The 17,437-nt window shown below is 39.9% G+C and overlaps 1 protein-coding gene across 1 annotated transcript; it reads right to left on the bottom strand.

The window, feature by feature from the left end:
* Positions 1 to 591: 591 nt before the first annotated feature.
* LOC309703302 (alpha-tectorin-like) lies at positions 592 to 15,806 on the bottom strand. Its single transcript, XM_082528088.1, has 19 exons — positions 15,631 to 15,806; positions 15,015 to 15,090; positions 11,366 to 11,457; positions 10,853 to 11,077; positions 10,110 to 10,184; positions 9,856 to 9,961; positions 9,600 to 9,729; positions 9,229 to 9,466; positions 8,857 to 9,007; positions 8,642 to 8,729; positions 8,473 to 8,535; positions 8,088 to 8,287; positions 6,471 to 6,602; positions 6,190 to 6,377; positions 5,878 to 6,029; positions 4,181 to 4,426; positions 3,905 to 4,067; positions 2,101 to 2,193; positions 592 to 749 (listed from the first exon to the last, which is right to left on the bottom strand). The coding sequence occupies exons 2-18, from the start codon at positions 15,058 to 15,060 to the stop codon at positions 2,101 to 2,103; spliced, it is 2,388 nt and encodes a 795-aa protein (XP_082384214.1). The 5' UTR covers positions 15,061 to 15,090; positions 15,631 to 15,806; the 3' UTR covers positions 592 to 749.
* Positions 15,807 to 17,437: the final 1,631 nt, after the last annotated feature.

Raw genomic sequence — 17,437 nt, 5'->3', positions numbered from 1 at the left:
TTGCGAGGAAACTAACCAATTGAAATAAACTCTACCAATTCTGCCATGATGAATGGTCAGTTATCCAGCCTGAATTATGCCAGAAGCTTGTTGATGGATACCAAAAGTGTTTGGTTGAGGTCAAACCTTCTGAGACATTTAACCAAATACTAGTGAGGATGTAAGTATATATTTAAGTCTTTATGCATAGTTTTCGACCCTGTGTGAATTAGAGAAAATTCCAAATAAATTCAAACTTGAGCACCCAGCTCTTATTTTTTAAAGTAATTAAAGATGTATGCTATACCATCATTCCACCATCGAAAAAGGCCAGTTCCAATAACTTATTTAAAAAAACCAAATTACCATGACATTCATGATGAGTGTGTATAAACATCTGACCACAACTGTATGTTTAAATGTGGAATGAATGGGTGGTGTCTGTAACACTAATATTAGTGCACATCTTTTCATTTTTCTAAGCCCGTCAGCTTTTCAAAGCCTCTGAATGTATTGCAGGAAATATTCATTAAAGCTGAAAAGACTGGAGTTCAAGCTGAACAGTTTCAGAGCCAAAAAGTAGAAGTAATGAAATTCTGGAAAAACACAGACTGGTTACCACACGCTTTATTTTTCCATCCTTTAGCAGAAATAGTACAAGTATAAAGGAGATGGATAAAAGCAGCATGTCTCTTGTCTCTGCGAACACTGTCACATTAGGTCAGCACTCGGTTGGTCAGTCAGTCCATCAAAGTCACCGTGGAAACCACCTGAGAAGACAACCAGAGTAAACTGTGACTGCTGTTCTTTCTGTCACAGACCTTGGCTCCTTTTCACAAATCATATCCCAGTTCTTCTGTTGGAATCATCTGTGTTTGAGGATGACCTCTGCCCTGATGCTGGACTGTCAGGTGACGTACAGTGGTGTGAAAAAGTGTTTGCCCCCTTCCTAATTTCCTATTTTTTGTGTATTTGTCACTCTTAAGTGTTTCAGATCATCAAACAAATTTAAATATTAGACAAAGATAACATGGCCCTGTATGAAAAAGTATTTGTAATTAAATAGAAATTTTCTAACAAACTGAAGCAAGCTAAGAGATCTCAAAAAGCAAAACAACATACCACGATCCAAAGAAACAGCTGATAAACAAAGTAGGTGACATCTCTCAGTCTGGAAAGGGTTAGAAGGCCATTTGTAAGGTTTTGGGACTTCAGTGAACCACGGTGAGAGCCATTATCCACATATGGACAAAACCTCGAACAGTGATGAACTTTCACAGGCCAGCCTACCAAAATTACTGCAAGAGTGCATCAGCAACTCATCCAGGAGGTCACAAAAGAACGATTCTTGACCTCAAGCTGAGATCACGAACAGATGGCCGTATATTCCCACTTGGGTTCTGCAGGAGGACAATCATCCAAAGCACAACAGCAAGTCCACCTCAATGGCTTAAGAAAAACAAAATGAAAACTTTGGAGTGGCCAAAGTCAAATTCCTGACCTGAATCTGATTGAGATGCTGTAGCATGACCTCAAAAAGGTGGTTTAGGCTTGAAAATCCTCCAATGTGGCTAAATTACAACAATTCTGCAAAAATGAGCGGGCCGAAATTCATTCACAGCACTGTACAAGACAGACTGCCATTTATGGTAAACGCTTCGTTTCAGCTGTTGTTGCTAAGTTTGGCCCGACCAGTTATAAGGTTTAAGGGAGCGATCACTTTTTCACACAGGGCCATGTAGGTTTTTTCCTCTTAAAATTTTAAATTTAAATTCTTTTGATGATCTGAAACATTTAAGTGTGACAAATCTACAAAGGAAATAGCAAATCAGGAAGGGGGGAAACACCTTTTTGAACCACTGTATAAACTAGGACATTTTATTCACTCAACAGCTTATCAGGCAAAGTTGGAAATACAAACCCATCAGTTTAGGTGGGCAGAAAACTTAACTCCAGTAAAAATTGCTAACATATCTGTAATGTCTCTTTCCACCTCCACCAGTGAGGTTTCCTCAGGCATTTTTCCTCTTTCTGAATTTCTTACTTAAACTTCACTGTTCTCTTCAGCAATCACCACATAACATATATGATGGTAAATCACAAAAGCCGATTGTACCTTACCTAATAAGTCCAGGACACGCTGATGAAGGCTGGAGCTTCAGGTTCATATGTCAAACTGGCAGATCTGCGTACCCGAGCAGGTGTGTTACACGTCTGGAAGTTAAAGACAAAGTCCAGGCTTTACAAAACCAAGAGTGATCCATTCATTTAGGACTGAAGCCACTGACAGCAAACATTTCATCTTTTGTGTCAAAACCCTCCAATTATAACATTTTTATTGAATCTGATGATAGTAGTCTCTGAAAGTCGATCAGCATCTATTATATATGGGTCGATTCATCTTTTAAAAATGATGAATTCCGGTGATAACAATGAACAGCATCAGAAACAGCATTTTCAAAAGCTGAAGAACCTTTTAACCCTTTAAGACCTACCATAGAACCAAGGCCGCCAAAGCTTACTTTATATTTTTACATGCTGTAGTGCCATTTTTGGGAGCATTTCAAGTTGCTATACATCAATACAACTGTTATAGCCCAAATTTTAATAATATTTATGCATTAAATCCATATTAACCACATAAATTGCAAAAAAGTGCAATAAACTACAGAAAAATTGAACATCGTTTTTGTTTTGTTTTTTTACATATATTTCTACTTGGAGAAATTTAAGAGGTTTATCCCTCAAAACTTTAAATACAAAAAAGTTGCAAAAAATAGTTTACAACCACAGGAAATTTAATTTGAGTGTCTTCATAGTTTTATTTCTGAGATACACCAATTTTTATATACTGCAGAAAAATTGAAAAACAATCCTATAATGCAAATTTGCAAAGAAAACAGCATGTGCATCAAAATAAACTATTTAAAGCAGCGCAATTTGAGTTCTAAGCATCACAGAAACTATTCAGAAAAGCATAAAGTCAAACATGACTTTTAAAAACACCAGTATAGGCTTTTAAGGCCTACAAGTAAAAAAACTACATTTTCCGCGAAAATGACGTCACTTCCGGTTTCGGGCAGGTAATGGCGGACATGCGATCGTTCGCGCTGACGTCTATTTCAATGTAGGAAGTGTTACGAACAGCTGATCGGATTGGCAAAGTGTGTTTCTGGAATATTACATTTTTGTTCCTGCAAGCACTTTTTATGCAATTTTTGCAAAGCTATATGTGGAAGGAAACCGTGACCTAGCACAAGCTGATGGCATAAGATGTAAGTACAACCCCTCCGGTTTCATATGCAAAACAAAATTATTGTGCTAGCTTACATGGTTCCGGTTCTACAGGGATTTAAAAATAGTTACGCAAAACGGAGCGTTGCTGCTCCGACCGCCTTTAAAGGGTTAATGCTTGATGCACTGCACCCATATCTAACAGCTCGGGCAAATTAGGAAAAAAAAATCTATGGTGTCATGGACAAGAAAGTCTACCACAACATTTTAGTGCATTATGGAGTCTCTTCTGGACCGGAGCTGATTAGTCGTGGGTTCATATACCAACAAGACATTGACCCCAATCATAAGTCAAAGCTGTGCAGACACTATTTGACCAAGAAAAAAGAATGTGAAGTTCTGGACCTGATGAAATGGCGAAGCGAAAGGTCAGACTTCAGTTCTGTTGAGCAGATTTGAGATTTAATGTATTCAAAGACAGCTCGTTTTATGCAAACCAATTCTCTGTGGACATCTAGAAGCTATTTGGACATCAATAGCAAAAGACACTATGGATAAGGAACAGTAAATAATGCGCTTCAGTGCTTGAACATTTGCACACTGAAGAGAAATGTCTATGTGCAGAGCAATGTCTCATGAAATCAGAAAAGATGGCCAGATTTGGTATATCTTTCTATGAACATTTGCGTACCGGGATGCAGTTGTTCCCCTGTTTGGGACACAGGTGGAGTTGGCAGTGAAGGAAGATGTCACTAGAGCCCCCAGTGAACCGGAACATGTTGAAGGAGAAGTAAGTGGAGGTTGCCAGTCCGTTTTCCTCCACCTGCACCGTCGGGTCAGCAGGGTTTGCACAGCTGATCATAAGCAGGAAAATAAACTTTGTTCAGGAGTCCATAATAGTGATCAAAAGGAGTTGAATTAATCTCTGAGCAGCAGCGAGCAACCACCACCTCTGAGTTTCTCTCACCCGTTAATGATCAGATCATGTCTTGGACTGCTGGTGGGTGATGCCTTGTCAGTTGCCCAGCAGGAGTCGGTCACCACACTGACCATGCTTCCATCCAAGCCATCGGTCTTCAACACCATCCAGATTTTCTCGTTCAACTGCAATTCACTGTTCCACTCCACAAGTTGTGTGCGGCCGGCATCAGCGTAGGCCTTGATAGTCAGAGTGTAATTCCAAGCTCCAGATGTGATGCGCTGTGCAACGGACCTGCAGAATGCACACATTTACACTGTTGTTAACAACAATCCCAACTAGGGCTGCTCAATTAATCGAATTTTAATCACGATTACGATCTGGGCTTTCAACGATCATTAAAAGTGACTGAGCCGATTATTAGCCCCTCCCTCATTTACCCTTAAAGGCCGGTCCGTGAAAATATTGTCGGGCATAAACCGGTCCGTGGCGCAAAAAAGGGTGGAGACCGCTGATTAAGAGGACACGAGGGAAGCTCGGAAAGCTAAGCAGAAGTTATTTGGAGAGGAGAGTGACTGCCGTTGGTTGAAAAGAGAGGTAAAAAAAAAAAAAGAACAAACTTCATTGGTGTTGCACACTATTTTATATTATTTTTTAAAGTCATTGTTAACCCTTTAAATCCGGTCAGAGCAGCATGCTCCGTTTTGTGTAACTATTTTTAAATCCCTGAAGAACCCTGAGCCGTGTAAGCTAGCGCAATAATTTGTTTTGCATATGAAACCGGAGGAGTTGTACTTACATCTTATGCCATCAGCTTGTCCTCGGTCACGGTTTCCTTCCACATAAAGCTTTGCAAAAATTGCATAAAAAGCTCTTGCAGGAACAAAAACATAATATTCCAGAAACACGCTTTGCCGATCCGATCAGCTGTTCGTAACACTTCCCACAGTGAAACAGACGTCAGCGTGAACTATCGCATGTCCGCCATTTCCTGCCCGAAACCGGAAATGACGTCATTTTCGCGGAAATGTAGTTTTTTTTACTTGTAGGCCTTAAAAGCCTACACTGGTGTTTTTATAAGTCATGTTTGACTTTTCTGAATAGTTTCTGGGATGCTTAGAACTCGAATTGCACTGCTGGAAATAGTTTATTTTCATGCACATGCTGTTTTCTTTGCAAATTTGCATCATAGGATTGTTTTTTCGTTTTTCCTGCAGTATATAAAAATTGGTGTATCTCCAAAATAAAACTATGAAGACACTCAAAATAAATTTCCTGTTGTTGTAAACTATTTTTTGCAACTTTTTGTATTTAAAGTTTTGAGGGATAAACCTCTTAAATTTCTCCAAGTAGAAATATATGTAAAAAAAACAAAAATTATTTTCAATTTTTTTGTAGTTTATTGCACTTTTTTGCAATTAATGTAGTTACTATGGACTTAATGCATACATATTATTAAAATATGGGCTATAATAGTTGTATAGCAACTTGAAATGCTCCCACAAATGGCACTACAACATGTAAAAAAATAATATAAGCTCTGGCGGACTTGGTTCTATAGTAGGTCGTAAGGGTTAAATAAATATCGTCAAATAATCGAGATCTCAATTTCAGTGAAAATAATCATGATTATCATTTTTGCCATAATCGAGCAGCCCTAATCCCAACATCTTAAAATACTTGCACTGTTAGCAATGCCCACATTTTAACAAATATTCAAACAATACCTAGCAGCCACTACAAACCAGTCTCTGATTCTGAAGGTTGCAGTGTGGATGCTTGGCTGACTGTAAACACAGGAGAAGTCGATCTGGACTTGGTCTTTGCGAGTGATGACGTCAGAAGAGTAATTCTGGCTCCTGATGGTGTTCTTATAGATGATGTAGCTGTTGTTGGTCTGCAGGGTCACATAATCAGATACTAAGCAAGTTCTTCATTGTTTCATCTTTAACATCTGATACTGTTTAAGATGTTGACTGACTGGTATAAACTTCAGATGACCAAAAATTTTAGAATTCACAGAGATCAAAGCTTAAACAGCAGGAGATGAAACCCACCGTGACCACCGTCCCACATCTCTTGCTGCTGTTGAAGCTGAAGGTCACCATGTGGGTGAGCTTGTCCACCCGACCCCTGCAGGTCGGGTCGTTGAGCTGTAAAGCAGAGTAATTGATGTCTTTGTCCTCCAGGAGACAACCGACCAGAGTTAGTGAAGCAGAGTTCTCCTTGCAGACCGTTGCATCACCTGAACGTCACAATATCAGTCAGAAAAATCACAGTTAGAAGCTTTCCTACATTATTCAGCCCTGTTGTCATGGTGATGTCACAGCTGTCGTACCCAAAGAGTTGTTTGCTTGGTACTTGGAGGCAAAAATGGCCCGACAGAAGCAGCGAGTGTCACCACTGACCGTCTTCTCACCACAGAACTCGTGATCGCTGCAGGTCCTGTCCTGACAGAAGGCCTCAGAGGCTACAGAGGAACACACTGATCTATTATCCTGAAAACATGGGAGCTCTAAAAATCCACAGTTCAGTTCTTTAACAAAGGAGAGCTTATTAATAGGGGTGGGTTTTGATTAGTGATTTATCGATTAAAATCGATTCTAGCTTGGATAACGTGATATCGATTCATTAAAATCCTGAATCGATTTTTTAATCTAAATTTTAATTTGCCCGAAAAGCCAGAATCTCAGGTTAAACCTCACAAAATTTCAACAACCACCAAACAGCTAAAACAGTAAATGAGAGCAGGTACATGGATTCTGCACAAAGACGTAAACACAAAGCGCGGACCCGCGGATCAGGATCAGAATCAGTGAGATGTTGCCTTTCTCACCCGACGGCACGGACTGGGGCTGAAAGTCGACAGCTCGCTGATTCTGATGTTTCGGCGGGTCCACGCTTTGTGTGTACGTATTTTTTGCGCTAGATTCCGAAGCTGCAGGTTTTCACTGAACCAGCCGCAAAAGAAGCAGCAAACTACGCTTCACATTTGATAAACATCGACGTGAATTTCCTCTGACTTTTGCTGTTTTGCTTCCACCACGATACAATCACACTTCATGCACAGCTCTCTCTCTCTCTCTCTCTCTCTCAGTCTACTTCAAGAACAGTTTTGTTGAGCTAGTTAATAGGTATGCCCTCATTGTCATCTGTTGTGATTTTATTTTGAAAGGATGCTTCCTGTTATGCTGCGGAGTATACGCGAGAGTTCAATAAACAAAGTCACCTTTTGGTGTGAATGTTCCCATGAAAGCCGATGCCCCACGTGTGATTATTCCTCCGTCTAGATAATAAGTATCTTCAATATTCATGCAGATTCTGCTGGAAGACCCGTCTCTGCTAACAAGTTTCCAGTCTAAAAATCTGTTTTCTTCATTATTCGCTTGCGCACAAGTCTACCATTGTTTACAGCACTGTTGGCCGCTGTTTTTTTCCTTTTACTTACTTCCGAAAAGAAAAGCTAATTTCTGCTGTTCAATAGGCTACTGAACAAATTTAAACTTTTTAAAATTGTGCAAAATTGCAAAACGTTTAGCTGTGTCTCTAATAAAACCTCTGTAACTTTGCTCTGCTTCACTTCAGCAGCATCAGGTAATGTTCATATGCTGATTAATGGGTTTCTTTCGTTTTTGATCTACTACAGAATATTTTTATAAAATCTCAGGCCAGGAAAATCACCTTCATGTTTTTCTGTGTTTTATCCTCAGTTACTTTGACACAAAGGTATCTGCTGTGATGCTTACACCTTTGATAAAGTCTCGCAAGTGTCAGCTTTCTTTTTATAGATATAAAAATATAGAAATGTACTGATGCATGATCTGAATTATAATATTTCTGACTGTCTGAGGCCAAATTTCCCCGATTCAAATCAAATCGAATCGAATCAGAATTGAATCGATTCTAGAAATCAGTGACAATCTGACGTCTTATTAAGGTCTTATTAACATCTTACAGCAGCCGGTCTTTGATGTCCAGCCATCCAGAGCGTGGTTGTGTAGACTGCAGGCTCTGGCGTAGGCCTTCAGGAACTGACAGTTGAGTCCGTCCACTGCAGGATATTTACACAAAGTGTCGGTGCAGGCGGTTATGTAGGGCTCTGGGTCGATGTCAGTGTTACAGGAGGAGAAGGGCGCCTCCTTCAGGAGATTACAGCTGTACCACAGATAGAGAAACAAAATTGAAGACAATAAAATAATAATCTGTAATCAGTTGTGTTTATCTTCCATCTATGCTACAGTCACATGTGATGTACCATGTAATTTACAAGACAGATCAACACACGTTTTTTATTACGTCAAAGGGTAAACAGATCCTGCCTTGTGGATCAGTCTGCTCACCGTTCAGTCACACTGTTGCAGTCGATCGTGCTGTCAGCAGTCTCACTGTACTGCATCTTACAGCTAGGGGGCGACAAACAACAAAGTTCAGGCTCATTCATACAAACAGAATATCTGCAACATCAGCAGCAGCAGTCAGAGGGACTCTGAGCTTGTGATGAGGTCTTACCTGGTGGAGCTGTACTCAGAGAGCCTCAGGTCACTCAGAGACCTGCTGGAGTTTCCACACAGACCCTCCACAGATGAACCAGCAGGTCCTGCACAGGATCAGGACAGAATGAGTCAGATCAGCATCAATATTCAAACTGGAGGAACACAGCAGCTCAATAAATAACAGCACAGTTTACAGTTTACATTACATGAGTTAAACTTTATTTTCTGTACCTTCTAAGAGGATCTGTGCGGTGTTGCCATCAAAGAAGACAGAGATGTTGAGGTTGGTGAGTTCGGCAGTGACTCCAGTTTGGTCCTTAGAGAGCTGCACACCATGAACCAACTGAGGTGAGCTGCTGAGGGTCAGTGTGGAGTCGTCCAGCTGCATCACAGCAGAGACAAAGTGGAGGAAACACTGAGTGAAACATGTCAAACACACAAACAGGCTGATTTCACAGCAACAACCACTGAGTTCAGCAGCTCTGAAAGAACTGCTTCTAACAGCCCTGAGAAGAACGATGCGAGGAGACACAGCAGAGGATGAGGGAGGACTTTGGATCAGACTCCACTCTGACACATGAACTGTGGCTGTAGGTCGCTTACCTGAACTCTCCCACCTTGTTCCAGGTGAATGTCATGCCCGTCCACACGCAGCGTCACACTGTCCAAAAAGCTCACATCTTTACGACGTCTGTCCCTGAAGTTCCCCAGAACAAGGAAGTCTGGGAGTGACGGAGTCGAGAACAGAGAGTATGCACAGCGATCCTGGATGGAGTTCATATGGCCGTGGACGTCGATGACAGTGGGGCCGGTCACAGTGCAGGTGGAGTCCAACACACAGCTAACAAAGGCAACCAACCACAAACATCACCATGAGTTGCTGCCAAAGAAGGTTACCCCAGGGGACCCTCTATTTCTTAAGTTATTTCACTGTAGAACCTTTTAGTAACAAAATATGAAGAGAAAATATTTACATGCCGTTGCCTTGACAATGCTCCAATGGACCACAACCAGAGGTCTGGAGGGTTGCAGTCTCAGAACAGGTGACACTGGAGCAGATTTGTGGGTCAGAGTTGACCACAGTACCAGGTTTATACACAGTACCTGGGAAGAGAGGCTTCACTTTAGTTCAACAGTTTTCCAACTGTAAGTGCAAATAAAACAGTAACAATCAAATCTTTCAGAATTACATAATCCCAAAGTCACGGTAGGAGTTTAAGATTCACTAACCTGAGTGTCTGCATCCACTGATATCTATGGTATGATTTTGAGACTTGTAAACAATGTTATTAACCTCTACTTTGTTGATTACGACATCACTGACCTGAGTATAGAACTAAACAGAAACAAACACAGCTAATGTTATAATCACAGAACAGAAAGAACTGACATCAAGCTGAAAACAGACACAAATGTTGGCATTAAATATAAAGTATTTAACATATTACGTCAAAGTGTTATTGTTCATATACACACAGACTCACCGCCACTAAACCAATGCCAGCTGCTTCCAAAAACATAGCTGCTTCTGTCCCAAAGTTGAATAGGTGTAAGCTAATCTGTAAACAGGTTAACAGGAAAGATTCAGTCACTGTGAAGAAGTTTCATCTGAAAGTGTTTAGAAAAGCTCAGGTTCACAACATTAACATTGGGCCTGTTGAGCTGCATTGCTAAAACATTTTGAATTTCATAATGGAGTGTTTCCATATGCTATAAAAACTACAGTCATCACACATGTTTTTAAATCAGGTGATTATATAACCAATCATCAGACCAATCCTTCTGCTAGCAACAAAAATAGCAGAAAAAGTGATTTTTAAACAAACACGATCATAATCCAACATGTTGTCATATACTGAAGTGGTATCCATGCAAGTCTCTGTTTTCATGGTCTGTATTGTCTTAAAGTGCTTCTGTTTTCAATCTTTAATAGTTGCTTTTGATGTTTAGTTTGTTTGGTTATGATTATGCATTACTTTTACCATTCACATGCGTTGGTCCTGTCTCCTGTCTACGCTTAGATGCCTTTGCATCTTTGGTTTTCCTTCACCCTTCAGGTGAAAACTAGCCTGTACGGCTGCATCTGACATACTCATGTTAATTAGTCTACAATGTCCCTTTAAAAAATAAAAAAAACATTTTTCATTTTATGTTTGTTTTCAGTGTTGATTGAAACTATTCATTTTAGGCACACCCTTCAGGCTTTGTGATGCAGAGCAGGACTCACCTTTGAACTGCTGATCTGCATGGTTATTTGCACACTGCATCTCAAACTGTTCTGAATTGTTTGTGTTTTATTTTTAACCCAACGTTCAAGAACAGACTCTGCTTGAACTATATTAAAAGCTGCTCTCCTTTTGTCAGGTGAGTTCCCCACGATGCAGTCGCCTTCATTCCTAGGGTCGTAAAACTTGTCAAAACACATCACAATGTCTCGTCTTGTGAAGGTCACCTGTAAAAATCAGAGACACAACAAATCAAATAGCAAAATATTTTGTGGGTTTTTTTGTCATGTACAGCTGAACTGTTGGTGCTCAGGTTTCAGTCAGAGCTCTCGCTCTTCTTCAGGAAGCTGCATCAGGTGATGGTTACATACTCAGCATCACTGCAGAGGACATTAATAAGACGCTGATCTCTGAACTCTTCACTCAGTCTGCAAACATCATCTCTGCTACAGGTGGAGATTAAACAGCAACAACACATAAAGCTCTGCTAAAACATCAGGCTTCATACTACTCACATAGAGCTTCTCGTACTTCTGTCCATAATATGTGATGGGACATGAGCTGATGTCCACCACTGAAGGCTGAGTGACTGACTGTTGCTGAGCACCTGAAGACACAGACACACGTGAGAGGTGTGAGCTGCAGCTTGTTAGCTGTTAGGACAAACAAAGGTTCACATTCACGCATTTGTAGAAACAAAGTATTCGTACAAGTTGCCAAAATCTTGGAAAAGGAGGGTAGATTACAAGTTAAACTTGGGGAACTTATATGGATGGGTATAGTAGACTTAACTTTTTTATTACTTACTCACTTTACACTCTCATTTGTAATAGCAGAGCATACTCGATGCAGCGATGGACAGCCGGATAGGTCATGATCAGTCTCATAGCTGGTGTAAAACAACTATTCAAATTATTTTGCTAAAGAAATAGGGTTGATGGATATATGGGGACTTATGAAGTCTTATCTATGTTACGGTAGTACATTAACATGTACTCTCACGACAGGCCTAAACACTAAAGTACAGAAAGGTTACTATGTTGTAACTTCAGATATTGCATCGTATAGATCAGCTATGCAGTGTTTGGAAAAGAGAATGAGAGCTGTTTTGATCTGAATATGTTGAGTTGATAACATTCAGAGTGCCAGTGAGGCTAAAACAAAGTAAAACAAAATGTATGAAATACATGACAGGGACTCACAGATAATCAGGGTGAAGCTGAAAAACCAGTAACAGACAGATATGGACAGGGAAAAAACTCCAAATGCAAAGACTGGAGGTCCACTACGAAGCAGGATTCAAGGCAAGGCAAGGCAAGGCAAGTTTATTTGTATAGCACAATTCAACAACAAGGTGATTCAAAGTGCTTTACAGAGACATTAGAAACAAAAAAAAAATAAAAAGCATGATTTAAAATTGATTAAAACAAGCAAATAAACTAACTAACTAATTAACAAATCAAATCAAATCAAATCACTTTTTATTGTCACATCACATGTGCAGGCACACTGGCACAGCACATGCGAGTGAAATTCTTGTGTGCGAGCCCCACAAGCAACAGAGATGTGCAAACACAACAACACAAACGAGCAAAATACAAGAATGGCCAACCTGAAACTAATAAAACAAACAAACAAACAAACAAACAAACAAACAAACAAACAAACAAACAAACAAACAAACAAACAAACAAACCAGTATATAAAATCAAAACAGATAAAAACAGAACAGTAGATAAAATCAGTAGTTAAATGTAAGTTTTGAAATTTAAGCTTAAAAGTGTGGATTCAATCTTATTTACGCTGGGTTTCCTGTCCTGTGAAAGTGTGACTGGGGCATATCATGATGGTAACTAATACTGCAAACCTAACCTGCACTGGGTAAGAGATTGTGTGTGTGTGTGTGTGGTGGTGTGTGGTGGTGTGTGTTGTGTGTGTGTGGTGTGGTGTGTGTGTGTGTAAATGAGCTTGGCCATTTCTGGGAGATCCCTCGGACCTCTGTATGGCGAGCAGTGTTGGTCAAGTTACTTGAAAAAAGTAATCAGTAACTAATTACTGATTACCTCCCCAAAAAATAATGCCGTTACTTTACTGATTACTTATTTTCAAAAGTAATTAATTACTTAGTTACTTAGTTACTTTTTAAAACACGATTTACAACCTGAATTGGTGATAAAGCGATAGATCTTTCAGCCCAATTCTACTTTTTCTGCATAATCCATCATACAAAATGTAATCAAATGGAAAAGTCTCTTTTTTTAAACTTGTTTTATCAGTTTTAATCTTTTAACTTTATGCATCAAGCAAAACTTAAATTATATGCACCATTCTCTGACTTGAAGAAATTAGTTTAACATTTAAACCTATTTTCTGCACATTCCAGCACATAAAATAAAATATTTTTTTGTGTTTACACTCAGTCTTTCAAATAGATGCAAGTAAAACACAGCAGAAAATAAATAAAGTCAAAGACTAGCGGTCCTGTTGCTCTATTTTCACCTGTGAAGCAGGACTGAGGGTAGGCGGAGGTTTACCCTGGTGCAGGTGAGCCGCAGCGGTCAGTTGAAGAATCTGCGAGTTTCTCTGTGAGTTTCCCATTACGTGGTAGCGCACTCGGTGCTTGCTTGGAAGTTTAGGGGGTTTTTTTTGCTGTAAAAAGAAGTTTTCTTCCCACGCACGATGGACGCTAATGTTTTTGTCACTTTTTATGGAATCAAACTCAAAGTAAGGTCAGTACTTCCACGCTTTAAACGCTGCACGCTCATACTCTCTCCCACAATCGATATATGATCCATTGTTGATCTGCACACAGCTGTTGTCACCAACGTCGCGCTCGCTTACGTCACTGTCATGACACATTCTCGCAAAAAAATCACGGTTTTAGTAAGGCAGTAACGCAGCGTTCCTATATGGGAAAGTAACGGTAATCTAATTACCGTTTTTGCAATAGTAATCCCTTACTTTACTCGTTACTTGAAAAAAGTAATCAGATTACAGTAACGCGTCTGATGGCGGGTAAGGAGGGTCTAAACTTTTTCAATGACATCTAATGTTTTTGTATTTCTCTGAGTATCAGTTAAGAAAAAAAAAAAGATTCTCAACTTTATTTGCTGATTTTCTCCTGGCTGGCTGCAGATATCTTAACACATCTTTTCTGTTTTATAAGCATTAATATATTATTCTAAAAGAGAGCAGATATTTGTATTGGTGACCTTGTTAAACATTTTTCAGTTTTACTAACTGAAGTGCTTGAAGTATAAACTTTTAGTACTATATATTTCTCTACAGTGCCTTTCTCTTCACACACACACTGCTATTTTTGTGTGTAGCGATCCATATTTTCCCCATGGTACAGTTTTATCTTCCTGCATCCAGTAAATATGGAAGCTTGTTTCTGCCACTGAAAAAAATGCTGTCAGTTAACTGCAAGTTACACTTTTGGTTTATTGTCTTTAAATTTCAATTTAGTAACTCAAGTTTAGGATCAGGACTAGGGGTTATAATTTGTCTGAGTCTTATTAGTTCAAAATGCCACGAAAATAACTCAATATTAACATAAAACAGGACTTGAAATGTTCAGTTATTACGTGAAAAGTTTAAGATGAGTGAGTTAAATTGAATGTGAACAGAAAACAGGAAATAATTTCTTCCACATAGACCCAAAACTATATTTACTGTGTTTGGACCTTTAAGGACACAAACATGTTAAATGTGAGCAAAATGTTAGTAAAGCTCAGTGTTTTCAATGCAAAAAAGACCATAGCATTGTCAAACGCGCCAAACCTTCCACGAGAAAAACATAGAAACTAAAAGACAAGACAGGGGGTTTGAAAGAGTTCAGGGAGTCGTGTTGAATGTAATTAATGAACCATCAGATTGATGGATGGGCAGATGACAGAGATCTACATCCCTTGAACTCTTTAAAAATGCTTGTTTGTTTGTATGATTGTTTATTCTAAAATAAAGATATGAAAGCAAGGATCCCAGGAAAATCTGTCCATGTTTGTCAGATTATCAGCACTTCAAATGGCCTTCACTGTCCCTCCTCACTTCAGGTCATTTGGTCTTTGTTCCTCAGTCTCTGATTATCAGTTCCTGAATACTAATCACCAAATACTCAAGTCTAGTAAGGATACTTTTAAAGTAGCTGCGGTGCATGCTTACCTGCCAGTACAATGAATGCAGACAGGAAGAGCAGTGGGCACAGCATGTTGGAGGGAACCAATCGCCTGACAAAGACCTGAAAGAAAAAAAAACACAGTTGGACGTCTGTGATTGGACAGAAAGTAGCACAAACATCAAATGGTAACACTTGGAGTTATTACTGTACATCATCTGTAAGGTTAGGAAAATCCCAGCATGCAGAATGTTTGAAATTATGACTCTGAAGATGTCACAGAAACAGACTAACTGAACAATCATCACTGTGCGAGTTAAACATCTCCATGCTCCTTCAGCTGTCAGTGAAATTTGTCTCCTTGCACCAACACTTGGCACATTTCCTCTCTGAATCTAAGTTTATTTTCTCATTAAACACCAAACTTCAAAGAAGAGAAACATAACAATATGAATAAAAGACTGGAGGAATGCGTATCATGAGCAAAAAAAACAAAGAAAACCCTGAATTTATCCTTTAAAAGGAGGACTCGGCATTTAAAAGTTCTAAAAGTCAGTGTGCGAGTTTTGCCCACTCCTTCGTCTGTCTGTTATTTATCCTGTTAAAGCCACAGAGATGCCCGTCAGTGACTCTTTATTGTTCTACTCGTGCAGCTCGTCTTACCTTCTGGAGCTCTGTTGGAGGATGAGGAGGGTGGAGGCTGCTGCTAAGGAGGCTGTCTGGTGATGGTGTCTCTGTGAGCCGTCCGTCTCTCTTTATTTGGATCCTTCCTGCTGTCCACACCCAGGTAGAGAGGAGGGCTGGAGGAGCTACCTGATGGGAACCTCCCACTGATGAATCAGCCTCTTACAGAGAGACACCTGAAATAAGCCCCCGAGAGCTTCAGGTGTTTTTTGAAACCTTTCAGCATATAACATTTATGTCTTCTTAAATGGAATAAAATTAGACATAATTCCTTATGAATTTTGATTGCTGAGATTTTTCTAGTGACCAACATCTTGTCCCGGTCCCGTTCGTAATCTCAGCTTTCTAATCACCACGTGGCTGCAAACACAAGTGCACACGGGCAAGAAAGTCGTCAAGGCCACCAAGATACAGAGACGGCAGAGATGGAGGAGAGTCCCAAGGCTGGAACGTTTGAGGCCAGAGATATCGTATCAAACAAAAATTCCTTTAGTTCACTCCTTGTGCTGAAAGTTTTCGTGTCACCCTCACTGCACCTCATCTTTGGGATGACTGTGTATTCACACTGTTAGAGTCCTGTTAATGCCATCATATTACAACAACTTTAATCTACATCTGCTTCTGCTCAGACTGTACCTTTTTAGGGACCAGGAACCAGTGGGGTAGAGAGGAGGGCTGGAGGAGCTACCTGATGGGAACCTCCCACTGATGAATCAGCCTCTTACAGAGAGACACCTGAAATAAGCCCCCGAGAGCTTCAGGTGTTTTTAGAAACCTTTCAGCATATAACATTTATGTCTTCTTAAATGGAATAAAATTAGACATAATTCCTTATGAATTTTGATTGCTGAGATTTTTCTAGTGACCAACATCTTGTCCCGGTCCCGTTCGTAATCTCAGCTTTCTAATCACCACGTGGCTGCAAACACAAGTGCACACGGGCAAGAAAGTCGTCAAGGCCACCAAGATACAGAGATGGCAGAGATGGAGGAGAGTCCCAAGGCTGGAACGTTTGAGGCCAGAGATATCGTATCAAACAAAAATTCCTTTAGTTCACTCCTTGTGCTGACAGATAAACAAAAGATTAATACACTAATCAATTTTTGTCAGAAGCACGTCGCATATGCCAGCAACACAACTCTGAGTAGCTACAGAGAGACTGATTAAGCAGTAAGAGTGAGTTACCCAGAATTAAACACAGATCGGCCACAACTGTTATAGGTAAAAATGGAATAATGTCACTCTTTCACTGGCTAATATGATCACTTCACTGTAGGTCATTAGTCGCTCAATGAACATTTCATTAAACAGAGCAGGAATGTTTAAAACAGCGTGTTCAAACATCCTAGTTTTATTTTGAATGCTCACATTACTTCTTACTTTGCAAAAACACAAAACTAGCAGGGTCAGAATTATTAGTGTCACTGATGCTAACAGTCAGCTGTGTGTGGTCTCTGTTGGATAACAGCCTGAACCGAGTAACCCCAGCCTATTCTTCTTTTGCAAAATTCTCAAGCACCTCCAGATTTGACGATCATCTTTTATGGAGCTCGGTCTTCAGTTCCCTCCACAGATGTTCAGCAGGCTTCAGGTCAGGACTTTGTGCAGGCCAGTCAGTAATGCTCATTGTGAGCTGGTTTTTCATCGCCTCCTGAAGGAGCCACGTCTGTTTTGTTTTGCGGTTATGTTGGAAGACAAAGTGAAGACCCAAGCACAGTTTTGCTGCTGACTGCTTGATGTTTTCCTTCAGGGTTGTCACATTTTCTTTCTTCATGTTTCCTTCCAC

This window comes from Aulonocara stuartgranti (assembly GCF_965226115.1).
Source record: "Aulonocara stuartgranti genome assembly, chromosome: 3".
Lineage (NCBI taxonomy): Eukaryota > Metazoa > Chordata > Actinopteri > Cichliformes > Cichlidae > Aulonocara > Aulonocara stuartgranti.
This window is presented reverse-complemented; position numbering and strand designations above follow the sequence as displayed.

Coding starts and splice junctions, on each gene's coding strand:
- LOC309703302 (XM_082528088.1), bottom strand. CDS start 15,060: ATGCTGTGCCCACTGCTCTTCCTGTCTGCATTCATTGTACTGGCAG. Junction 11,078..11,365: donor AGAAGTACGAGAAGCTCTAT/GTGAGTAGTATG, acceptor TGATTTTTACAG/GTGACCTTCACAAGACGAGA. Junction 8,288..8,472: donor TGCAACAGTGTGACTGAACG/GTGAGCAGACTG, acceptor TCTGTGGTACAG/CTGTAATCTCCTGAAGGAGG.